This window comes from Lampetra fluviatilis, chromosome 37, assembly GCF_964198595.1.
Source record: "Lampetra fluviatilis chromosome 37, kcLamFluv1.1, whole genome shotgun sequence".
Classification (NCBI taxonomy): Eukaryota; Metazoa; Chordata; class Hyperoartia; order Petromyzontiformes; family Petromyzontidae; genus Lampetra; species Lampetra fluviatilis.
The window spans coordinates 4,072,823-4,098,581 of NC_136311.1; the positions used below are offsets into that span (position 1 = coordinate 4,072,823).

At 50.3% G+C, this 25,759-nt stretch overlaps 1 protein-coding gene across 2 annotated transcripts in view; it reads left to right on the top strand.

Annotated features, from left to right (window-relative positions):
* Nucleotides 1-25,759, top strand: part of LOC144945270 (huntingtin-interacting protein 1-related protein-like) — a 40,306-nt gene that overhangs the window by 4,830 nt on the left and 9,717 nt on the right. The window contains exons 2-16 of one of the 2 annotated variants that reach the window (XM_078873653.1): nt 8,420-8,483; nt 14,090-14,232; nt 14,659-14,715; nt 15,685-15,765; nt 16,766-16,842; nt 17,008-17,069; nt 19,624-19,764; nt 20,242-20,299; nt 21,457-21,532; nt 21,987-22,118; nt 22,487-22,557; nt 22,752-22,824; nt 23,033-23,216; nt 23,753-23,841; nt 24,380-24,496. In XM_078873653.1, the coding sequence (XP_078729779.1) occupies nt 8,420-8,483; nt 14,090-14,232; nt 14,659-14,715; nt 15,685-15,765; nt 16,766-16,842; nt 17,008-17,069; nt 19,624-19,764; nt 20,242-20,299; nt 21,457-21,532; nt 21,987-22,118; nt 22,487-22,557; nt 22,752-22,824; nt 23,033-23,216; nt 23,753-23,841; nt 24,380-24,496 (1,425 nt within the window). The remainder of the gene's footprint in view (nt 1-8,419; nt 8,484-14,089; nt 14,233-14,658; nt 14,716-15,684; nt 15,766-16,765; nt 16,843-17,007; nt 17,070-19,623; nt 19,765-20,241; nt 20,300-21,456; nt 21,533-21,986; nt 22,119-22,486; nt 22,558-22,751; nt 22,825-23,032; nt 23,217-23,752; nt 23,842-24,379; nt 24,497-25,759) is intronic. The other variant, XM_078873654.1, reaches the window with a different exon arrangement.

The window sequence follows — 25,759 nt, forward strand, 5'->3', positions numbered from 1 at the left end:
AGGGCACACCTCGAAATCCACTCACGAGCAGCGCAGTGTGAACACGCTGTGCTGTGCTTTGGTCTCAGATCCTGCTGTGCCTGGGCCATGCTAAATATATCACTTGGGTCTCACCTGCTCACAGGTGAGGGAGGTGGGGCAGGTTATTTGGAAAATTCGGAATAGAAGAACGGGTAAACGAATGGTGTATAGGTGTAATGAGAAAGATGAGGTTGTGGAGGGGAGGGGACGCACGTTGTTTGGCCATACTTCACCACGCCGACCAGTGCCACTTTGTTGAATGCGGGCGGAGATACGGTACCAGTTTAGATGGCTTTCGCAACCCGATGTTGGCTGTGGCCTGGAATCAGACTCTGTGCGAGCCATTGCCCTTCCCCTATGAGTGACACGCATTTGGCTTAAGTTTTTTCCTGTAAGAATACATTGCGTCCTTGCCATGAGAATATGGAATTTCCACCACTCAGCGGCCACCAGTGTGGATGAGCACTAGCCCTGCTGCCTACCTTTTTGAATAGTGTTTTGAGGCTACTGGTGCAAAAATGATTTACGCTACTTGTATAAAAAGATCCCCTGTATAGCCTTAACAGACTGTAGGGGCAAGTGCTTTTAGCGAGCACCTATGAAGGCCGGAACGGTACACGAGGGGGTGGGTGGCCAGCACAACGCCCGACCGCCTTTGTCTCCCCAGTGGCGATGTTTACACACTGCACAGGTACTCGTTTCAGGCCGAGTCGACCTAGGGGAGGCCCAGGACCGGTTCAGATAATGGTCACTGGTGTTGGCCGTGAGCGGGAATCGAACCCGGGTCGCCAGGTTCATAGCGCAGCGCGCTAACCGCTACACCACCGCTCCCCGTGCAAAAATGATTTACGTTACTTATGTGCACACACACACACTGCATAATTCATACGCCGTGCATTCGAAATACTCTACTGTACCTACGAAGCATACATCACCGACGAGGAATGTGTCAAGGAATACGATGATTAGCCCCATTTCGCCACCACCCCTTTTTTTTTACACGCCAGCTCAGTAATGGGCTTGAGTGTGGTTTTTAATCGTCAGCTTCACGCCACACAGCCGATCACTTTCACACGGCACACAGCCACAGCCTTGTGTGTCATCTATGCGGTGCTGTGTGTCATCTGCAGATTTTGGGAGAATCCTCACAAACTGGATTGCATTCGTGAGCGTGGCACACCGTGACGTCTGTTGACTTACGTCTTGACATTTGGTGCCTTCAGAGAACCGCCTGTTTGTGTGCTGGGTGTGTCTCCTGTGATGATTTAGAGCAAGGTGTGTGTGTGTCGGTTGTGAATGTGTGTGCGCGTATCGTTGTGGAAAGTGTGTGGATGTGACTGCACATGCACGTGTGTCTTTGCTGCTGTGAAGCTGTGTGTTGGGTGTGACTGTGGTGTCTGTTTTTTATGTATGTGTGTGTTGGGTTGACAGAACGTTACGTGGGTTTGTTGTTGTGTAGGTGGGTGTGTGTGTTGTGTGTGTGCATGTGCGTTATTGTACAAGTGACTGTGTGTGTGTGTGTGAAGCGGTTACGTAGTGGTTAGCACACCGCGCTATGATCTCAGACACTCGAGTTTCATTTCAGCTTATGGCCAACATCGGTGATGACATTTGAACGGATCCTAGGCCTCCTGTAGGTCGACTCGGCCGTAAATGAGTACCTGGTGCAGTGTATAAACAACACTGGGGAGATGAACGTAGCCGGGCATGGTGCTGGCAACCCACCCCCTCGTGTGGCCTTCATTGGCGCTACTCACTAACAGCACTTGCCCCAACAGGTACAAATGTGTATTTGTACCTGTGTGTAGGTATGTTTGCATCTGCTTCGGATGTGTGATGCCTACATATGCACATGTCTCTATCTGTAAAACAACTCTTTTTATGTATCATCAGTATGTACTCTGTGTGTGCACGTACATAAGTGTGTATGTAGTCAGTGCTATGAAGAAGGGCCATTATCTGAAACGTCGCATTTTATAGATTCGTTTTACTTGTAGAGCAGGACATTTTTTGTGCCTATTCACCACTGCCAATGCAGTATAACAAAATTACGCTATGTGCATAATGTGTGTGTGTTGAGCCTTCGTACTTTTCATGGATTTAGCAATCGCTAAACCAAGCCCGGATACAGCTCCACTCGGATGGGGTGGGCAGGGGGGCAGCGGAACTGCTGCGTGGGTCACCAGAACAGTGATTTACCACCAGGAGAGTGAACCAACTTGGATGGGCCAAAGGGACATTTCTATTTTTATTTTACCAGGTAAGGCCCACTGAGCTATGTAGCTGATTTTCAGAAGTGACCTGGCCACAAATGACAGGTCAACGAAGTGATTTTATCACGTGGACATTTATAGCGGCCAAATACTCTATAAACGCACATTGATTCTAAAATATGGAAGGAAAAACTGTAGGACCCGGAGAAAAATCCACATTTGGTGGTGTCGCTCCCGCACTAAACTGTCTCTCCGCTGCCCTGCTCATTACCCATATCAAAGCAGCGCAGCACAGCAGCTCCCACAGATTAAAATTCCTCTTTTGTGTTTTTTACATGATTGTTGTGTGTGTGTGGGTCTGGCTGGAAAGGGGGTGGGTATAACCTCCTGAAAGTTACGTGCCGTTTACAATGTGCCGGGGCTGACATTGTCACTGCCGCCACTCTCATCATGCAACTTCTGCCACATCGCAGGCACCGGGAGATCTGGTTTCTTGCTGCCGGTGAGATAATGGTGGTTGCTTGGCTAGGGAGGGGCCCGATCAACCCTCCCTTCTTTCTCCCAGTTCTGCCTCATTCCACGGTAGCATTTTATAATCATCATCTGGCATTGTCAATCCACTGCTGGATGACGGCCTCCCTAAGCCGCCGCCGCCTCATGATTCAGCGACTCGTAATTATCCACTCGGCACTTGCGCACAGACTGATTTAATCGCTCCATCTCTGCGGTGGATCGCCTCCTAGGGCACGTTTCGTTGTTTTATATGGAAAAAAATTGTTGATGCCAGCGCTGTGCTCATTAGGGGTGCAACGGTCCACGTCACGATTCTAACCAACGCACCCTGCCGATTTGATTAATTGTTGTCGATTGTTACATAGCAACAACGTGAGCTTGTGGTGGCTTGGAGAGGCTTTCATCCAGCAATTAATTGACCATGACCGGTTATGATGATGTGGCAGTTCAGGGTCGTAACTCAATTTTCAGAGTCGACTTGGACTTTTTTTTTTTAAACATTGCGTCGAATGATGGGGCACCACTTCTGGCTACATGGGTTGACGTGAACCTATTAGATACAACCTGTTTATGAATTGATTTACATAGTGAATGAAGCATGGCTGTTTGCTGATGATGATGATAACATATAGTTCAAGACACTTGGATTTCTATTAACCAGGTAACAAGTTCAAATTTCCATCGAGGTCGGATTGAGAGAGAGTAGTAGCAAGCAGCATCATGGTAACAAGAACAGTTTACCAATTTCTATTGCTTTGCCCACAATGAAAAAAACTCAAGATTTAAAGAATCAAATATTTTCGATACGTGTCAAATGGTTGCGAAATATGTTTAGTGTACCTATTGGCTCGTGGAACAAATGAGACGGAACGTATGAAATAGAACACACGACATACGGTACAAACGAGATGACACAAAACAATCGATTCTTGGTACTCATCACGACCCCCTCCAAACCCCCCCCCCGAATTGTGACAATTCATCGGGTCGCCCCGTGTTGAATCATTACATGAATTGATCCTCTTTCTGGATGTCTGGCCAGTGTGTAACTTTAGACCAAACACCGTCTAGAGGTGCTCTTTGCCTGCAGTGGAGGAGACCCTCGCACCAGTCGTGACATGCGCAAGCAATTGCAGTGCTGCACCTTTACATTTTTACCATGACGAACACGGTGCCATAAATGTTATTTCAGCGTAGATTATGCACTGTGACATTACTGACGTTAAACATAAGGGATTTCTACTAACGATTGGAGGTTTCGGGAATAAAAGCTGCAATCGCAGTCTATGCTATCCGTCTGCTGTTGGGTCACAGTGGGCTGTAATTTTTAGAGGTTCTCTCTTGCATCACACGTGCATGGTGGTTCGAGGGATTGGTAGCTCACCCAGCATGTAGGTGCGGTGTTTGTTCCTTCTCGCCGGGCCATCGACACACACAGCGGGTACTGGGGATGCATCGCAGAAGCCACTCTGTTGCGGTCCTTTATTCTCTCGTTTTGTGTTGAGTTTCTACATTCATGTTGAGGTTGGTTAGCGAGCCAGTGGGACTGCGTTCGTGAAAATCAGAAACGCCACTGATGAATGATTGAAGCGAGCAGTGGCGCAACTTTGTGGTCCGTGGTTTGAGATGGGTGACCGCAGTCGCATCGCGGATTGTTAATTTGCCATTCGGTGTACGAGACCTCCAGATCTGCCGTCCGATGCTTTGTGGTTTTGCGGGTGTTGACGCGTCCTTCAAATTTTGGATGAAACCGCTTGATCAAATTTGCAGCGGAGTCGTCGATGGCCGCTGATTCCAGTGTGCCAGTTATCACGTGCAATTGCAGCGAAGCCAATCTGATCTGTCGCGATATCAGGAGGCCCTATGGCTTGATCCTGTTGTATTACTCGCGTTTATCCAAGCGTCCGTTTAACACGTAGTAGGCTTTCGCGACCAATATCATCCATAATAGAGGTTTTTGGGTTAGATCGCGTAAATGTATAAATGTGTCGTTAAAACCCGCCACCACCCGACACGTAAACAGAACGTGCCAATTCGTCACTAGTACAGCACACCGGTGTGTTTTGGAGAGCCAAGTCACAACGTTTGCGGAGTACGACGTTTCGCTAGTAATTACAACTAGCTTCATCAGGCGGCAGCCAGATTTGCGGAGAAGTCTTAATGTTTCGTTCCTTTATATAGAGGCGTCGATGTGTTGACTGCTCTTGCACAAAGTGGGGGGATTACTGAGGCAAAGTACATTATTCATATGATGATTCGCTTTCACGCAGCACTAAGGCGGTAGCTATCCGAACGGTTAAAGTTTATTTTAATTTCTTTCAATTTCGATAGATTCTCTAATTAGTTTTGGCCAGTCGTAGCTAGTTTTGCACAAAACTTCAACATTATCAAAATCAATTGAATGTCCTTGTTGGAACGCGTGTTCTGCTATTGCTGACAGTTGTATTTGGGATCATTTAATATTCATCTGATGTTATATTAGCCTCGTGCTGATCATTTGTCCTGCTTGCCCAACATAACATTTACCACACGTGCAGTTATCCAACATCCAAGCTTGTTAATGCTCTTATTTGTGCGAAAAATACAAATTAATGAGTATAAAAATACATGTTTATCACTGGGGGTTTTTCCCCACTTTGTTTGACTTACTCTAGCTTTAAAAATGTAAGGTTTCTGTTTTATTTGCAAGCGACAGACAGTATATGCAGGCAATGAAAGCGTGTGCCCCCTCCCCAGTGTGGGTAAAAGGGCCTATTGAAGTGGTTTGTGTAATACTGGGTGGTGCAGTGTTTTTGTTTGTCTGGTGACATAAGACTGATGGCACAATTTGAATGGAATTGTTGGAGGGGGAGATATATTACATAATTGTGGTGGCCATGTTGTTGTTGGGTTCTACCGTGCGAGGAGGGGAGGGGCTTTTTTTTATACCTGCCTCTGGAATGTTCCTGTGTCTCACGTTGGCCCGTTGGCGTTTAAACGCAACGGGTTTTACTGCAGCATTTAATTACCGTGAGAGATGAGGAGACTGTGTGAGGGCTACTCCAGCGTCCTGGTTTGGCCGGGGCAGTCCCGGTGGTTGAAGAAAGCTTCAGGACACCCACCGGTTCACGTACAGACTCCGTGTCAAAATCTAGATCTTGTCACCTATTATAGAAAACTCGCCTTTTGCCTGTCCAAGGGCGGGTGTATTTCAGTAAATCTGACACTTGCAAGCGAAAAGCAGACCGCGACGTGATATTCATTGTAACATTTCGTGGACATTTATAGCAGCCATGGGTTGGAGAGTGATAGTGGGGTTTTTATTTTATTTCCCACTGGTGGCAGAGGAAACCTCGTGTAGCGGTGGCCTAGCGCAAGCGTAACCACGTGGTTTCACAAGGCGCACAAATTACTATAATTTTGCACACTTCACGTTGGGCAAGCTTTAGTTCACGCGTATTATTATTATAATTAGCATCGGATGTCACAATTGTGAAGCATCTGCTGGATGAAGGCCTCCTCCCCCTTTGCCGCGCCAGTTGTGGGAGTCGTTTGACCATACTTCACCTAAGCTGGTCACTGCGAGTTGGGGAAAATCTGGGTGCCCAGGACCGGCGGCAGATATTGCTCGCCACTGATGTTTGCCGTGACCGGTGCGCAAATCACTGCGCCACCACTCCACGCAATTTCATTCCTTCGGTTAAAAAATTATGAAATGCCATCGATGTTGCATTGCTAAGCTTTTATCAGCGACAGCCTTGACGTGGCTATTGTACCTGCGTGTGTGACAATTCGTTGTCGCAACCATTGCTCCATAAGCCCTGGTCTTAGGGCTTTTCGTGTTACTACTCCTTCCAGATTATTCACAATAGTGGCATCGGTGTTAACGGATGAAGCGTTGCGTGTACGGGTGTAGCGATGTAAACGGCAAGAAAGCCCAACTCTCATCATGCCTTGCAAGCCGGTCAGGTGACCATCGCACTGCATGGGAAACGCTCTTAGCCTTGTCAGAGCTGCACGTGGCGTCATGTTGTTGTCCCCAAATAAACACAGCCGTTGTGTGTGAATAGCACACTGTTGTTTATGTTGATTCAAGTTAATGGCATCCAGCTTGCACGCATTTTTCTGTTCTGATGGGTTTTCTCATTATTTAGAGAGGGCGTTGGATTTGATGTAGAGATATGCTGGTTACTCTGGATTCTTTAGCTCATCGTAATTTTATTGAATTATATTACGTGTTGTGTATAATTGGGTTTTTGTGATTTATCCTGCTACTAAAGGCGCTAACAATTTCCGCAGACTTAAAAAATATCATCGTCTTTTAATTGAAGCAAAGCTGTCTTTGTTAGGATATCATAATGATGTTTAATATTTTACATATAGCATCGTCATTCGAAATATTCAACTGGCATCTCACAGTAGCTGTGAAACTGCAGGCAAGCTGAAAGGCGGCAGCCAATTACCCAAGTTCTGCAGTTTATATCGTAAAATGTTTTTGGCCAATTTAAAGAGCGTTTTAATCATGTGGGGGGGAAACGGGAGCACCCAGAAAAACCTCACACGTGTGAGAAGACCACTCTGTCCCATGCAGATGAAACCAGATGATATTATTCTTCGCTTTTCTTTAACCATGTTCTCCTGGCAAGCCAGGGGTATGGCACCTCAATGCCTAGGGGAAGAGAGTTTCGCAACATTGGTACGATCCACCCACCCTCGCCTTCACAGTGCTGGTTAACAGGCCACGTGGGTAGCCACCACTACACGGCTTTTGTTGATAATTGTACAGCATCTGTGACAATTGTAATTAATCAATTGGGATGAATGCATAGCAATTATCGTCCATTACTGGCAGCAGGCTCATGCCCCAGGTCCTTTTTGCAAATGAGAATCCTCTGTCCTGGTCTCTTGAGTTCTCATCTGGTTCAATAAAATAAAATTTGAAACCTAAAACTTGAACAACTCGTAGAAAAAACGTTTAAAGTGGAGTCGTTCTAATTTAGATGAACAAACATGGGGGAACGAATGTGTCCAGCTATGGATTCTTGAATCCATCTGTGTGCTAAGCCCATCACTCATTGATGCAATTGGTCGAATATTCCGATTGTAGCACATGCCCTTCTAAAAAGATATCTTGAAACCCGGTAATGCTTTCCTGGGTAAATAATGAAAATTATTAAATATACTATAGTTAGCAGTGTCAGTCTTAAACAAAATGCCTTATAATAACATTGTCTTAGGGAATGTATTAATCATAAATAGAAATTGCTGAGTTTATTAAAAATTCCAAAGTTATTTTTTCAGTGCGTGTGGTTAAAGTAAAGTTTGTGTCGGGTCAACAGGGGTGTTGATGACTCATCTGTAAACATTGACCCTCCAGGCTGCTATGTTTGCTTGGGGTCACTTTCGAGAGAAGCTGCGATTTGCCCGCACAAGTACAGTACAAGCATGATTGAAGTTGGCCAAACATCACAATATAGGACCGCAGACCTTGGGCAATTGCTGGTTCTGGCTGCCTTCCTAGTCTGTGGTTTCCTGTGCCTCCTTGCGCGAAAGATGTTGTGCATTACAGTTTCTCCAATGTATGCTCCTCTCATCCGCTCATTGTAACCCATGCCACGTCCCAGCAGGTATTACCGCGAGTCTCAAATTCACCGTCCACCCCTGTGTGTTTGTGTGTGTGTCTCCCTCCACAGCTGACGAGCATCAACAAGGCGGTGAACACACAGGAGGTGCCGGTCAAGGAAAAGCATGCACGCAATATCCTTGCTACCGGCTTCGGGTGTGCCAGCATGGTTCACCTGTGCGTGTGTGTCGGTGTGTGTGTGCTGACGATCGGTAGTGCAGTTGTTGACACGTTGGGAGTTCCATTCCTGGCCACGGCTCGCATCGGCGGTGAACAATATCTGATCCGGTCCCCTGGGACTCCATATGGTCCGCTCAGCCTTAGACGAGAATCTCGTGTGATTGTATATACGTCGGCACTGGGGAGACCAAGGCGGCCAGGCGTGGTGCTAGCCACACCACCCCCCTTGTGCACAGTGTCGGCTGAAGTAGATGTTCGCTAACAGCACTTTCCCCGATAGCTGGTGTAGGCTATACAGGGGGGATCTTTGTCTTTATGTTGACGAGTCTTTGCTTGCTGGGTGAGGGTGAGAGTGATGTGGCGAGTGAAGGGAGGTGTGAATGGTTGGGGAGAGGTGGGTGACGTGGAGAGGAGCGATGCGGGTGGTGTGTAATAGAGGTGGATGGTGGTGAGGGAGGAAGTGAGATGGGGTGGCGTGGTGAGCGGGTTTGTGGTATGTGGGTAGGTACTTTAATCTGCAGTAGCCGCACCTCACGCTCGCAGTGCAGGAGCTTTGTATTTCATCTTCTTATCTCTCCGCGAGCTGCCACGTTGCTGTGTGTTTGTGAGCATCTATTCACGGGTGGAATTTCTTCTATTTTTAATAAAAATTAAATATTTTTCAGGCATTGTCAATCCACTGCGGGGTGAATTGTCTCCGTCTCCCCATGGTGCGTGTCACTGGCGGGGTTTGTTTGACCATACTTAGCTACTTTGGCCAATGCCGTTTGGTGAAGAGCTGTGGGGGAGGGGACACGTCAATCGGTTCCGATATCAATCGCCCTTTATATTATAAATTGCGGGGAATTGAACTCTGGGCTCCTGGGTACATAGTGCAGTGTGCCCACAGTCTCGGTCATGAGGGATTGTTTCACCATACTTCCCGAATCCGGTCAGTGTGGGTTGTTGAAGGTGGGTGGTGGAGAAGGCCTCGTAATGATTCGTATATCGCTCGCCACTGGTGGTAGCTGTGACCCAGGTGTCAAACTGAGGATGCTGGGCTCATAGTGCGGTGCGATAACCGCTGCACCACTGCTCCTGCTCATTGCGTTTGGTTGTTGTAATTTTCTATTAAAAATAATATGTGGAGCTTACTTTATCATTTATTTTTTTCCCCTCCTTGGGGTCTCGCTTGTAAATGAGATATGAAGGCGCTCATTCTCCTCTGTTGACCCCACACTCTGAAACTCCCTTCCCCCCCCCCCCCAGTCATCCGTGCTGTCAACTCCCTGCCCCTGTTCAAGTCCAGGCTTAAAGGGTCTCTCTTCTCACCTGCTGTGACCAAGTGCCTTTCTGTCTCCCTCTCTCTATAAAGGAAATGGTGCCCACTATTTCTATAAAGCATCTCGAGATGCGGTCACATTTTGGTGCTACGTCAAAAAACAAATGTTATTGACACGCACAAACCTATAGACTCGCACGGGGACCTGTAGCCTCACACCTGTGACTATCTGCCTCCTTTATAAAATAAATGCGCCCTCTGTTGTGCGCTGCATATTGAGACGCTACGTAAAACCCACATCGCATCGTCTTGACGACGGGCGTTCACCTGGCAATGGTAGAAGGTTTCATTTGTTCCTAAGTGCAGGTGTGTTTGGTCGTGCGTGTGAGCGTGCGTGCGCTGGGACAACAATAGCGTTGCACTGTAGAGGACTGCATTTGTTGGTTTCCTAGCGCCGGCTACTCGGCGCTCGGTGGTATGGCGACGCCTCCATTCACCCGCCGCTCGCCGGTTTGGCGTCATTACGTGCTCGTCGCGTGTTGGCGTCGTCTTACCGCCTCGAGCCCTCCAGCGCGATGGGTGCGCAACTCACACAGTGCGCAGACCGGAAACCACCTGTGCGGACGGATACTGAAACCCGCGTGTGTGCACACGTGGCACAAATACAAGAAGCACAATACCCCGGATCGATGGGGCAGTGACGCCGTGGCCCAGCAGCAGCGCACTTCGGCGTGGTTCAGAACTTCGTGGTTCGAATTTGGCGGCCACCGCGATTTTTTTTTTTTATCACCGTGGTGTATGCTAACCGTAATGCTGCTACTACTACGCGCCATCCGCTTCGCTCTCGGTGGACGTTAAGAGATCCCGTGGCGTAATTCGAAGGAGTGGGCCATCGTGCGGCGGCGGCGTCGGGGTCCGAATTTGCCCAATTCGAAAATTGCACCGCGAATTACTCAATTGAGGGCGCTCATTCTCCTCCGTTGACCCCACACTCTGAAACTCACTTCCCCCCAGTCATCCGTGCTGTCAACTCCCTGCCCCTGTTCAAGTCCAGGCTTAAATGGCTCTCTTCTCACCTGTTGTGACCAAGTGCCTTTTTGTCTCCCTCTATAAAGGAAATGGTGCCCACTATTTCTATAAAGTATCTTGAGATGCGGTCACATTTTGGTGCTACGTCAAAAAACAAATGTTATTGACACGCACAAACCTATAGACTCGCACGGGGACCTGTAGCCACACACACAACACACGGCAGCAATCGTCGCTCCCTGCTTCTGGCAGACTCACGCCCCCAGGTCACGCTTGCAATTGAGACTCATCATTGTCTCTTTTGAGCTCTTACCCGGTGAAACAAGTTAAGCTTGAAATTTATAAAAACGAAATAGGAATTGTTGGCAGTGTATTGCTGCATCGATTCTTACCAATGGTATACGTGCGTTGCGTGAGAAGTCTGATGACATGGGTTCCATTCCCGGCCACAGCTACGCCTCTAACATCAGCAGTGAGTGATATCATAACCGGTCCTGCCCACTCCCCTCTTCACCAACCCGCACTGCCAGTGTGGTCAAACAACCCTCCGTGACCGACACGGCATGGGGAGGCCTTCATCCAGCAGTGGATTGTTGATGGAATGTAAAAAGTATGTACGTATACTAGTTTTTAGCAATACGAGTTCGATGTCTGTCGTCAGTTTGATCGGGCTTGAATGACACCTGTGAGGCTTAACTCGTGTCTTTTTTAACGATGTGGAAAGGCATTTTCATTGCTTCTCGAGCATAACCTAATTTCAGTTTAACAATTTTTACAAGCCAGTCCCGTTTGCCTGTCCTTGCGGTGCACATCCTACGGTCCGTTAAGGCTATCTTTGTGTCTCCTGTATGTTTAATTACAGGTTGCTTAATGGAAATCTATGACGGAAGGCTCGCACAAATGATGTGTTGACATTGTGGCTGTAAAATCCTACACGGGCTGTTGGGGCATTTTTATTGCATCCTTGAGTCGGCTGTTGTAATTGTTCATGAGTCACCCGTTGCTGATTTACATACAGCTGTGTGTTTAAAAATGAAATTTCCATACAGAAACTAGATTACATTTTTTTTACATTCACAACGCAAAGACTTCTAGTACCGGCTCTCGCACGCAATGCAACCGTGACAACTGCTCTACTTAAGGGAGCAGGAATCTGACCGCAGGAGAGAGTGGAGGGCTAGGGGGGAGGAAGAGGAATAAGTTCAACTTTGGAGTCGATTTTGAGTTGATTTTTTTGTTGAACTGGTTGAGAACTCAAGAGACCCAGAATGGAGTATCATTTGCAAAAGGGACCTGGGACATTAAGCCTGCTGTATGGAAGAGTGGATTTAGGAAGATTATAGGAGAAGCCAGAACGAGATAAGGAAGACGGCAATAAGGACACGACGATGGGGAACCTCCCGGGAAGGGGTTGAGGAGGTCAAATCGAGAAAAGGCTCGATGAAAGGGAATCAGGTCCTCCTGTAAACCATTTAGCGGACCCACCCCACCGACAGAGCCCCTAGGTGTTCAAGGGTGGACATTTTGCATCGGGTTTAGTCGGCTTCAAGCGTGGCTAGTTCCATGGGTCTTCCCAATTACTCGACTGGAGAGGTCTCCAGGCCACTGTCGTAAATTCAAAGGGCACCCATGGCCTGCGGATGCGTGCGGGTTGGGTTGAAGGAGGTGGGCATCTTTTGTGGTTTGATATTTGTTGGTGAGGGTTCTCCCCCCCCCACCCCCCACGGTTGCGGCGTGAGAAGTAGGATGTCACCGTCCGCGCTTGACGGTGGGGAAAGAAAATGCTTGGCGTGAAGACTCGCTCGCTCCCCGAGGGGCGACGGCCGCATGGGACTACTCCGATAACCGCGATGGCCAGATGATAGCACCGTCGCACTGTGGAGTACCCTGCACATCCCTCCCTCGTCGTCTTCATCTCATCTCTATATCTCCCCTCTCTACTTCTCATTGTGTACTCATCCTCTTCACTCTCTTCTAACCCTTATATCTCCTATCTGTTGGTCTTCTTCTTCCTCCTTTCCCCCAATATCTCCTGCTTTTCTCGTCCTCATTCGCTGCACGTATCCCTTTTACCCCCCCTCCGACCCCTCCTTAGGTCAGCTTTAATTTCCATATAAGCAAGACCCCCCCCCCCTGCCACCCCTGCCTGTGTCTCGCTCGTGACAACGTCCACTTCTCCCCCCCCCCCCCGCATTTTGTCGTGCTCGTGCCTTGCTCGCTCTAATCCCTCTAACTTGCAGCACTCCACTCCCCATACCCCACACCCCCTCTCTCTCTATCTCTCCTCCCTGGCTCCTCCCCCCTGTGTTACCTATATGGCCTCTTGTTACAGCAGCCCTTTTGCCCACTTCAGCAATTGTTTCTTGCTGTGGTTGTCCCACCTGATGACGGACGCTTGTGTTGTGCCCGAAAGGTCATGATTTAATTTATTTGATCTTATACCTACGTGACTATACTGAAAGAACCAAAGAGTATGGATCCTTGCAGTCACGAAAACTTCAAATCTAGATTGTCCACTGTTGCCTTCGGCTTCCGTCGGCGCGAGGCATGATCTCCGTGTTCTCTTTGTGCATCTATGGCGTTGTAAGCGCAGCTTTTACTCTGGTGTCCTGTCACATTAAGCAACGCATACCTGCTAGGTTAGTGGTGCTGCAAAGGACGGCGATGTTGTTGCTTTTTGCTCAATTTGGCATTCATGGTAATTGTGGCATTTTCGAGCACCGCAGTAATGAATGGGTGCAGCACCGTCATTGGCATGTTTGCGTGCGGTAGGGTAAAGTGTGGGTACTACCACGTCTTCCGAGACATCTGGCCAGCATGAAAGACTGACTGTCCTGCGTGCGACTGCGTTTACGAACACCAAACCATGGTCCGCGCAGCTTCACGCTGCCCAAAATAATATACATGTGAATGTGGTGGGTGGGTGATGGGTGGATGGCTGAGAAGGTGGATGGGTAAGTGACAAAGCAATTGAATGGCTAAATAGCACCTGAATCCTTAATAGCCACTCTTCATAGGACATATGAACGCAAGAAATTAGCCTGGAAGAGTAGACCAAATACCCTTCGACGGTGCTGTCCAGAGCTGCCTCTCTCATGGAGGCCCATCCACCAGAGTCATGCGAGCAACCAGTTGCAGGGCTTTTGTTTCCGATCTGCGTCGCGGACACTCGGGAGCGAGGAGAGGAATGAGTTGTTGAATGAGTTGAAAACGGGCGTGGATAATGCCGCGGCTGTTGGTTGGTGGTGCCGCCCTTGACTCTGGCCGCACTCTGCATCATGGGCACGCACCAGGAGCGCGGTGCGCTCACCTTCTGGACGACGGCCAGCACGCTGCCGCTCTCCAGCAGCCCCATCATCAGCTGGAAGTTCTGCCACGTGCTGCACAAGGTGCTGCGCGATGGACACCCCAACGTGAGTGACGGGGCACGTGCACCGTCGCGCCCCGCCGTCGCATGCGACCCTTGTCCATTCGTTGAGGCCCTTCTGGCAGAAGTGACGCGAGCAAGACGCCATCGCGAGGCTGCACCTTCACGTCAGTGGTTGACCATGTGCGATGCGTACACGTTGGGTCCAAATCCTATTTAATTCGCTCATTAACTTCTTCTTTCATTAATTTGTTTATTTACTTTATTAATAACCCGGAATGATTGACGCGCCCCTCGCTCGTGCCCATTCATTCAAATGCCCAAATCGCCCGGAACGCACCCGGTCTCATTGTCGTCTCTCGGAGGCTAAAGCAGGTTTGAGCCTGGATTGTACTTGCATGGGCGAGGACAGTCGTGCTCCACCGCGCCTGACGTCTGTGTCGGTTTTGGCCCCGTGTGTGACGGACGGCAGGTGCTGCAGGACTCGCTGCGCCGCATGTCCAACCTGAAGGATCTCGGCCGCATGTGGGTGAGTGACGGTCCACGCTCGTCGCATCTTCGCTGTCGTTTTTGCGACCCGGGCAGTTCCACAAATTTAGGCAGCCTCACGGTGAATAATCTCAGAATCGTATCGACTCGTGCCGAACAATACTTGACGCGTGGGTTTTTGCAGCCTAGTATCATGATTGTATTTTTGGGGTCTGCCCACTTAATGACCTGGCCAGATTGTGTCGTCAGGACCCCTAACACCACCACCCAACGTGGCCAAAATAAATGTCTGACTTTATTTTATTCCGACCAACCTGGGGTCTTGTCCTTAAGAAGGTTAACGCAGTTTCAAGGGAAACGTCATTCTTCTCGATTGAAAATTCGGTTGTGAAAAAATTGTTCTGCAACTCTGCGGTGCGAACTGAAACAATAATTATTGGCATGCATTTAAAATGATTGTTTAAGCAGGTGACATGATAATTAGTTGGCTGTGTCAGGTGATGGAGGGTCTGCACGACACAAATTATGCCAGGTTATTGTGGCCTTGCCCAATAATCAATGACAAAGTGTAAGAATACGCTTGCTGTACAGCCATTGCTTACTCGTGTGTCAGCGGTTAGTGCACTTTGCATTTGGCCAAGCTTGTCAATCCAGGATCCTCCTTTGAAATCTGAATCCTTACAGTAATGTCGGTTGATGCTGCCATGGTGTGATGGTTAGCACGCTAGGAATCCAGAGGGCGCCGGTTCGATCTCCCGCTGTGGTGGATGTAACAAGGGGAAGGTTTCTTAAATCCACTCCCACCTCTGTACACGCAGCAGTATAAATCAGGTCGCTCGCGGTGGGGCAAAGTGTGGGTTCACCAGCATGGAAGAGGTCGGGAAAATACCCTTGAGAGGGGGTGCTCGAGGGCCTCCTCGAGGTGGGGAGGTCCTTCCGGCGGCAGTCGCGGGAGCGATCGCTTGCAGGCCTGCGCCTTATACCTTCGCATTGATATTGTTCACCACAGGGCCAAATGCACAACCGCTTCGGGCAGATGGTGAGCGTGTACCTCAAGCTGCTGCTCACCAAGATGGAATTCCACGAGAAGGTGAGGCCCCCCCCCCCCCCCCGCCGTCAAGACAAGCTCAGACGGGTCACAAGTCTCGCTTCTCACGAACCTCCCTCCCCCCCAGCCGCCCGTGCCGTTGGCTCCCTGCGTCCGACCGCGTCTCGAGTCGCCGGGCAGAAACCGTGGGGTATGGTTTAGTTTTTGTTATAGAGAGAGGGGCAGTTGGTGGTCACAGCAGGGGAGAAGCGGAGGAGGGCTTTGAGCCTGGACTTGAACAGGGGTAGGGAGTCAACAGCACCGTCGGCTGGGGCAAGGGATTTCAGACGCAGTCGCTATGTGGTGCAGTTGTAACACTTGCCCCATCGCAGCAAGAATTGCCTGTGTTCCATTCCTGACTCGGATGATTTTTTTTTATGCGGAGTATGTATATTCTCCCCCTGTTCTGCATGTATTTCCTCCGGGTTTCTCTGGTTTCTTCCCCATAGCAAAAAAAAAACCATAGGATGTAATTGGTATTGGCCAAACATCACCAGTGCTGTAAATTGACCTGCAAATTCCTCAATTGGGATTACACGCAGCGGCAACAGCAGCAGCAGCAGCAGCATCGCCCCCTGCCTGGGTAAACACGCGTAGTAGTAAGAATAATAAGTCACCGTGGTGCCATAATGACGCACCTGTTGGTGAGTTTCGGTAGATTTGCTGGTAAATAAAGTTTTGTAACTCTGGTGGCGGGGACTGTTCATCTCCTGCTCATGCCATTTTTCAAATTTTCAATGTGGTTTCCTGATTAGCGTGTACGAGCCTCCCAAATGCGTTTCCCCAGCGTTCCGTTTTCGGGATCTTATCTACTTTGAAATCGTGTAAAAAAAAAAAGAATTCAGTCGTTGAATTGACAAAGAGTCGTATTATTTATATCAATTTATTTATTTTAAAAGTCCACTTTCATTTGCTTTCGCGGATCAACAGCGAGCCCTGTGTGTGCCGGGCTGCAGCGTTTCACAAACCAATCCTTGTTGCCCCCCCCCCAAACCCCACACAGAATCCGATCTTTCCTCCAAATCTGGCGGTGAGCGATGCCAAGCTCGAGGAGGCCGGAGGTAACGACGCCAGCACCATGTGAGTATAGCGCAGCTCCGTTTGCCATCTCGTGCCTGCGTGCGTGTGCGAGTAAACATTTTTTTTATCCTTATAGGTCGCAAATTTGGCTGCAGTGTTCTGTTTTTGAAATGTCACGGGTGCCGCCCTGCCCCGCCCTCTGTCCTTATTGACGCTGTCGCGCAGATTCCAGCTCACGGTGTCGCTGTTCGACTACATGGAATGCGAGCTCACCCTCTTCCAGACCGGTGAGCTGAGCTGTCCGCCCGCTCACCCACCCGCTCACCTGCCCCGTTCGGAAGGCGTATCTACACAATCGCATGTGCACGCACACACGCACGCATGCGTGGCTGCCTCCTATCAAAACCCACCGGAGCAGGCAGGGTTAAGACGAGGCTGAGAGCGTAGTAGATAAAAATGCGGTGGTCACGTGACGTGCTTGCAATGCATGACGGGAGCTCTGCCTTCCTGCGGTTTGTGAGGGGATCTTGGTCTCTTTCGTGAACTCATTGATTCATGCATGGACTTTATAATCAGGTGAGAGCCCTTCTGAGACCGACTGCCTTTCATTTTCAATGCGAGCTCGTGCTCTTCCAGACTGGTGAGTGCGCATGGCAGCCAAGCGGCATGCACCGCTGCCACCTATTAAAAACTCCAGTGGGAGAGGGGGAGAGGGGGAGGGCCGAGTGTGTACTAAATTTCTGAACATGTCAAGAGCCCATTGACACTTAGTCTCTTTCATGAACTAATTCATTGAACTTTGTACCCAGGTGAGTGCGCAGTGAGACTTGAGACGTACAAAGCCTACGCAGCAAAAATTTGATGACATGTCAGTTACAATCCTATACAGAACCTAAAATAATAACATTACTCAAATAATAAAAAGAACATTAATATCTTCTTGGTTTTTTCGGTAAAGTCACGTAGAAGGGAAATAATAAAATAATAATAATAATAAAACAATCAAATAATTCTCACGACGGTTCGGCCACAACGCAAGCAGCCGTCCTCAGCCGTCCTCCTGAGGATGGCTGCTTGCGTTGTAGCCGAAACGTCGTGAGAATTATTTTATTATGTTTTATTTTTATTATTTTATTATTTCCCTTCTTCGTGACTTTACCGAAAGAATCAAGAAGATGAATCCCTGCAGTCACGAAAGCTTTAAATCAGAACATTAATAGTCGGTGTCTGTAAGTGAGAATAGATCAGTGCTCTTTCACGTTTGTAGCCCTGACACTGGAATGTCCACATTGCTATGACAGTGGACAATCTGTCTTAAAATCTGCCCGAACACATGGACGTTAACAGAGTAAATTAAACGAGAATTTGAAAAGTGCACAGAGGGACAACGCTTTATTGAAACCGCTCCTCCACACCGAAAGAGGAACGCGTGGACCGGTGGGGGACGCTGCGAGCAAACGAGCACCATCGCAAACTCGAACAAGCACCGCATTCTTCTCGTTACTCTGCAAACCGATACGACTGGTTCCCTGCGCGTTCCTCCCGTGAACAGAGAACATCGGGAGAGGGGAGGGTGGGGGGGTGAGGCGTGCCGTGGTTGTGGAAGCAACATACCTGCGTTGTGCCTGCGGGGCCACCCTGCCACCGCCAGGCTTTCCTGCTGATGCAACCTTTTTTTTGTTGCCTCGAAACTCGTAACCGCCTCGGGGATGGCGGCCCTCAACGAAGAGTGGGCGAATTCGATAATGCGGGGGCCCGCACATTCGGCCGTTGAGCTGAGAGCACAAGGCGGAAGATGTCAGAAGTTGTATTTCCCCGAGGTAGAGCCCATGTACTGGATATCTTGTGAAAAAGAGACTTGTAGCTCGTCGGATTCCTCCAGCATAAACTTAAATTCAGATTCTGAGCGATGCAGCTTTTGTTCGAGGGCAACTCGGCCAGCAGACCACAGCGGCGGAGCCGTGGTGCATGCGACGTGGTCGTGGTCGCATGACGTACGCACGCACGAGGGGCGTATGGATGGGAGTCACCGCCTGCCCTCCAGCTGTTTGGAAGTAGCAGCAGTAGCAGTGGCAGCAGCACACCTTTGCGTGCTGTTAAATCCACTCCCTTTCCAGCTCACACGCGTTAACCCCGTCCTGATGGGGTTTTTCATCGTTCACACACAGCGTGGGAATTGAATGGCTCCGTGACCTTCATCGCATTTCAAACGTACTTGCCAAAACCCGTGTGACATTTGAACCTTATGGCGGGACCCCAGGGTCCCGAATAAACGGAAGTCAAAATCGCAATTAATTAATTAGTTTTTTGGCGACTCCGTCCCACCGCGTACATAAATGCCTCGACCCACCTGGCGCGGATCATTCTGTTGTCATATCGTCCAAGCGCAGCGAGGACGAACGCGCAGAAGAAACAAAATTCTGAAACTTTGATTAGCGCATTAGATTGCCGTATCGTTCGCCTTCAACAGGCATACAATGACGTGAGCAATGCAGTTTATGCGAGAGCCGGGGGCTTATGGGACCCCGAGGTCCCGCCATGAGGTTAATTTGTTAAGGTGGCTCCACACCCCAGCGATCGAATTGCTCTCGAAATCATTGCGCAACTCATCACCTGCAGGCACCTAACAACTATCTGTAAAAATCGGCTCATTCCTCCTGTAAATCACTTGACTTCTGTGTCGGTACCCTCCCTCCCTCCAAGATGTCTTGCAGACTGGAAACAGTCGGTCAAAATCCCTATATACGCTGAGTTTTTGTAGCGGAGGCCATGCCCGCCAGCTGCGGCGTGAGCAGGCAATTGCAGGGCTACGCCTTCACCCCGTTGCTGTAATCCCCGCAGTGTTCAACTCGCTGGACATGTCGAAGGCCGTGTCAATGACCCCGGCTGGGCAGTGCCGTCTGGCGCCGCTCATCCAGGCCATCCAAGACTGCAGCCACCTCTACGACTACATCGTCAAGCTGCTTTTTCGCCTGCACTCCTGTGAGCGCTCGCCAACGCACACGCACCACCCAGCATCCCCCACAACAGCATCCAGCACCCCCCCCACACAACATCCATCTCCCATCATCCATCTCCCATCATCCGCCAACCAGCAAACCAACATCCATCACCCAACACCCAGTGGTTACTTCCGAGCGTACGCCTACCATCATCCGCCTCCCAACATCCGCCATCCAACACTCAGTGCTCGGCTCTCGCAGGACATCCAGCGACAGCTTCTTAGCACGCGAACGCGCACGATCTTGCGGCACGCTGAAACGTGCCCGTTTCTTGGGCTGAGCGAGGTTTTTTGGATTTTGGGAAAAGGCGCACAATGGGAACGAGTTCGATAGCCATTGCATTCGATTTGTTTATGCGCTTGCTTTTTCTGACTTGCTTGCACCTGCTCGCTCGCACTTCCCTTGCCCATGTTGCTGATGTGTGATTGTGTGCCATTTTTTTTTTTTTTGCCCCAAGGTCTCCCAGCGGACACCCTGGACGGACACAGGCAACGTTTCCAAGACCAATTCAAGAGGTCAGCTCCCCCTGCCTCTGCTGATGAGCCTCGGAATAGTTGAAGCCGGTCTAGAGTTTTCCCGCTTAAACAAATCTCGCAAAGTTGTCCATTCCCTGCCACGGCTAATGTTGGTGGTGAGTGAGATTTGAACTCGTGCTACACCCATGTACCCTCCTCTCGCCTACACCAAGCCGCACTGACCAGCATGGTAAAGTATGGTCAAACAACCATCATGACCGACAGTGTGGGGAAGGCCTTCATCCAGTGATGGATAGAGAAGGGCAGTAAAATATATCTGTTTGCTGTGTGTAAACATCAGCACTGGGAGACAAAGGTGGCCGGGCATCGAGCTGGCCACCCACCACCTCCTGTGCCGTGCCGGCCCTAATAGATGCTCGATAACAGCACTTGCCCCAACATTCTGTTAAAGGCTATATGGGGGATCTTTCACCCATATATGTATAAATATAATTCCATGCCTGGCCACGGATTATCTAGATGCCTTGTGACCGGCACAAATATTCTGCTGCCTAATACCTCGGCCGTGTGATTGGATTAATGTCATTTAATAAAATAAAAAATACATTCTTCTGGTGGCAACATCCGGCAGCGGGAAGCAGATTCCCCCCCTCCCCAATGTGCTAACGAGTGCACGCGGAGACATGGAACGAGGGGGGCTCACGTTGCCATCATGTACTGCACACGTGCGGCCAGTTTTGTCGAACTACTGCTGGATGAGTTCCTCATCAAGTCATTGGGGATCTGTTTGTGACCGCACTTCTCCGATGACGGGCTGGTGAGAGGTTGGTGAAGGAAACTCGGAGATGTTTGACTGGATTTCGCTCGCCACTGATATTAGCCGTTGATGCCAATCCCAACTGTTCGCCGGTTTCAACGTGCGGGCGCGCTAACCACTGCGCCACTGCTCCGCCAATAATAATAATAATGCATCTTAATCCAGGAAACCCTTCACAGTGGGCGGCGGGGAGAGGGGAGGGATTCGGAGTGGGAATGGCGGTCACACAGAAGTCGTGTCATTTACGGGGCAGGGGGGTGTGTACGGGGGGGGGGGCTTGAGGCGGTTTAGGTAGAGGAGGTTGTGTGTCGTTGTTGCTGCGTATTGTTCTGTACGCGCTGTAGTGCGTCGTGACTTGTCTTGATGTTGCTCCCCGCAGGCTCAAGGACTACTTCTACCGCTGCAGCAACCTGCAGTACTTCAAGCGCCTCATCCAGATCCCACGACTGCCCGACGTGAGAACCCGCGTCCATATTTTTCTGCTCCGCGTTCGCTCTCCGCGTCCGTACAAAAGTCACGGTGGAGAGGGAGGGGTGCATGTGGAGGCACGTGGGAGCATGAAGGCTCTCGTGAAGACGATCTGCTTGTGCACGACGCTTGAGTATGAAGTCGTGCAGCCGATTTGAAAAACTCATTAAAAAAAGGTCCGCCAAAACCAGAGCAAAAATCACTTTGGAAATGCGTGGATGCGTTTTTCCCTGACCAGCTTGGCTGCCAGGTTCCGAGCTGCTAATTTAACTCCTCCCTGAAGGCAAACGTGCGTTCAACAAAGTTCGGTAAGCTGCGTGCGTGGCTTTTCTTCTTGGCCCGTGTGCCTCGCCGCGAACCGAACACCCAGCGGCACAGCCGAGGGTCTGACGCGCGACGCGCGCAAAACTATATCACCCCCACCGTGCGTGCGTTGCCCAGAATCCTCCCGACTTCCTGCGTGCCTCAGCCCTCTTCGAGCACGTGAAGCCAGTCGTGGTGATCCCGGGGGACAGCGTCGAGCCTGACGACCTGGTGGAACCGGAGGTGGTGGAGCCGGTGCACAGCCCTTTGGTATAACAAAAAAATACAAAACATAAGGCGCTTTGCCCTGTGTCTGGTCTGCTTCCTTGTCTTGTCTTGTCCCGCACTCCCAATGTCCCACACTCTCCTACAGTTCCTATGTCGGCATTTACAGTATCCCACACTTCCTCGTGCATCATTCTATCTGCTTCATTACCTGCGTCCTACTGCCTGTGCCCCTGCACTCTCTCATGTTCCCTGCTCTCCTGCACTTCCTGTGTCCCGCATCCTTTCCCGCACTCATTTCCCCCCCTCACCACACTCCCCACGTCTCTGACTGCACTTCTCTCTGCCAGCGCTCGATGGCTTTCGGATGACATTCAGGAGACTCCACTGATCCCGCGCTCGTCTCCTGACAGGTGGCAGCGGAGCCCAAAGTGGAAGATATCCTCGACTTCAGCAATGGCAGCAGCAGCGCTCCTGACGAGAGGTGCGTTCACAAGAGCCATCCCGTGGGCTGGAGGGGATCGCAGGCTGGTGGTGCCGGGGGAGGGGGCGGGGGGGGTGTATTGGGAGTGAGGGGATGGATTTCGCTGGGATCGTAGTGCGCGTGTGTGTGTGCGGCGCTCACTCGCTCGCACTGCACCGTGTGTTTACGTTAATTCCACCGTCTCGCCCGCTTAGGGACCAGCTCATTGAACGTTTGCAGCGGGAGATCGAGAGGCTCAAGGGGGAACTGGAGTTCATCAAGGCCGAGGTGCGTGCCCTGACAACCTAGACGCACACAGTAGCTGTGCTTCTTCTGCTATCCTCGTGCTCCCCATATGCTTCTGCTGCCCCTGTACCTTCAGTGTGCTGCTGCTCCTGTGCTTCCTAGTGCTGCCCCAGTGCTGCCCCCGTTGCCGATGTGCATCTGCCGCGCTACCCTTATGCTGCCGGTGCGCTGGTCGTGTGCGTTTGCGCAGAGCCGCCGCCTGATCGTGCAGCTGCGGGAGCGCGTGGTGCAGCTGGAGCGCGAGCTGGCGGAGGAGCGCGGTCTGCGCATGCGGGCGCAGACCGAGGGCCAGCGTGTGCAGGCCGAGCTTCTTGAGGCCCAGCGCGACAGGGAGGAGACGGAGTTGGCTCAGAGTGCGCTCACCGAGGTGGAGAGTGAGTCCCCGCGCTGTCACGTGCCGTCCCACGCCCCACACCCACGGTGGCATCGTCACCGTCGTTTGTAATAGATTTTTGGGTTGGGCACGTTTTTTGTTTGTTAGCAAACTTTTTTTCGTGTTCACGTGCACAAGCGTCCGTTGTTTCTGCTCAACGATAAGTTGAAGAACAATTCTCGCCAACAAATGTTTCAATCGCCTGAGATATTTTGCTTGATACTTTATCAAGCATCTTCAGGTCGAAAAGCAGGAAGTCGAAATTACCATGTCACCTGATGTTTTAAACCATCGTCGGCGTTCTCGGCCACTCCCAGACCCCATGGTCCCTGATGCAGGACCCTCTTATCATTATTATTCAATTGTATCACCATTGTCGTCACCACCATTAGTTTCTAAACCACTGGGATCCTGGGCTAACAGTGTCGCTTTGGCAATCGGTTGCTCTCTCCTCCCCGGGCGATTTGTGTTGCGGTGGTGCCATGGCTGGGATGCGGTGGGAGCAGAGACGATCGTGTTGCGGTGGTACCGTTGCAGAGAAGGCGCAAGCGAACGAGCAGCGCTTTGTGAAAATGAAGGAAACGCACACGGATCTGGTGAAGACGCACGCGGAGCTGCTGAGGAAGGTGCGGGCGGGCGAGCGAGCAAACCCAGTGGTGGTTGTGGGGGGGAGTGGTAAAAGACGGAGAAATAATAATTGTTTGGGACTGTGACGCGGCCCGGTAGGGCACGCCATTGGCTGCTTGTTGCAGAGGTTTGCGGTTAAATTCTGGCAGGCCACCCCGATTTTAAATCTGCGGACGTGATAATGTCGTCTAATGTCGATTGTGAAGCAAAGGTCCTGTGATGAATAGGCCATTTTATATGCCAACGTCACGGTTAAAATTTTCCACAATTAGAAAGATGATTTGCAAATTACTCTCACTTGCGATCGCACAGAGCAGTCGCAATGATCGCCCCCTACTGATAAGAGATTGACGCCCGCTGGCAGGCCAGGTGCCGAGTTGTTGTGCCACACAGGGACAGCTGCCAGTTGTGGTGGGGAGGGGATTGACCTTGGCATGCATTGAGATCGGATTTGACACACCGGTGCTTAGTCGCCCGAGGCATTCAAGCAAGCGCATTATTTCATCTTTTACTCTCAAATTCCTGCTCTCTGTGCAGAACGCTGACGTGGCGCGACAGCTGACGACGCTGCTGCAGGCCAAGGAGGAGGCCGAGACGGCGCGGGCTGGCATCGAGAAGATTATCCAACAGACCGAGCAAGAAACGGACGCCAAGGTGATTTATGGGAAATAGGAACTGGTTTTTCTAGTCGCTGGGCAGTGGGGGGGGACCCGCTGGCAGTGTGGTATTTGACCGTATAATCTATTTATTTACTTGATCGCTTAATAACAATGCCTTTTAAAAATATGCCCCCTTGAATGAGTGCTTGAGGGTGCGGCAGTACAGTGTGATTTAAAGTGCAGTCGTTTTGGAATGTCCGTGTGATGTATATCATTTTTTTAATGTCGACGTGACGCTGCTGTGTTGGTGGTTACTCCCAACGCTGTCGCTCGGGTGCGAGAGGCGACGTGGAACGATCCTCGCCACAACGCACCCGAAATCAAAACGCAACACCGCCTGTGACTGTCGCAGCCAGGGGTGCACGCCACACGAACCGGCGGCAGTGTGCGCCACTCATTTATTTAAACGGGCGGCCAGCTGGCAACGCAGTGGTAACGCTCGATCCACGACTTGGGACACCTTTTTCTGTGTGGAGTCTGTAAGTTCTCCCTCTGTTCCGTATGGGTTTCCTTATGGATTCTCCGGTTTCCTCCCGTGGCTAAAACGACCGTACATTCATTGTAACTGGTATCGGACAAATCATCCCAATGCTATGAAATATTTAATTGGGATCACGTAGAGTAGCAACACCGTCCCCCGACTTGGTGAACACCACACGACGGCCCACACTGTGGCACGGTTTGCACGCGTGCCTCACAGCCAGAATCGCCTGGGCTGGATTTCCTACACGTGCGCGCACACACACACACGCGTGTGTTTCTGCGTGTTGGTCTTGCCATGCCATACCAAACACTATTTACAGAGAAAGTAGATCTTACTTATTCTGAGAAGGTGCTGGCAAACAGAATGGTGTCGGGTTCTCGTGCCCATTTTCAGCACCTTCGTCCGTACCGATAATTATTTATGTAATTCGTCAAAGAAATTGTGCTCTGAAGTCAAAGCTCCCTAATACAGAGAGAGGCACTCATTCCTCGCTGAATATTCTGTGGGGTCGCCGGTCAGCCACAGCCCGTAGTAATACTGGATGTGGTGTGCCAGGTGCGGAGATATGTTTTTGTGACCGACCAAGAGGGAAACCAGCTGATATTATTCAACTCTGCCTGTGTATATCCTTTAGTAGGCTGATTTAAAATAAAAAATGAGGTCTGCGCCATTGGCTGTAAGAAGCTACGTTTTAACTTCAAGGGGCCGTTGGGGCAAGTGCCATTAGCGAGCACCTTTTTAATAGATACTCAGCGCGCGCGCGCACACACTCGT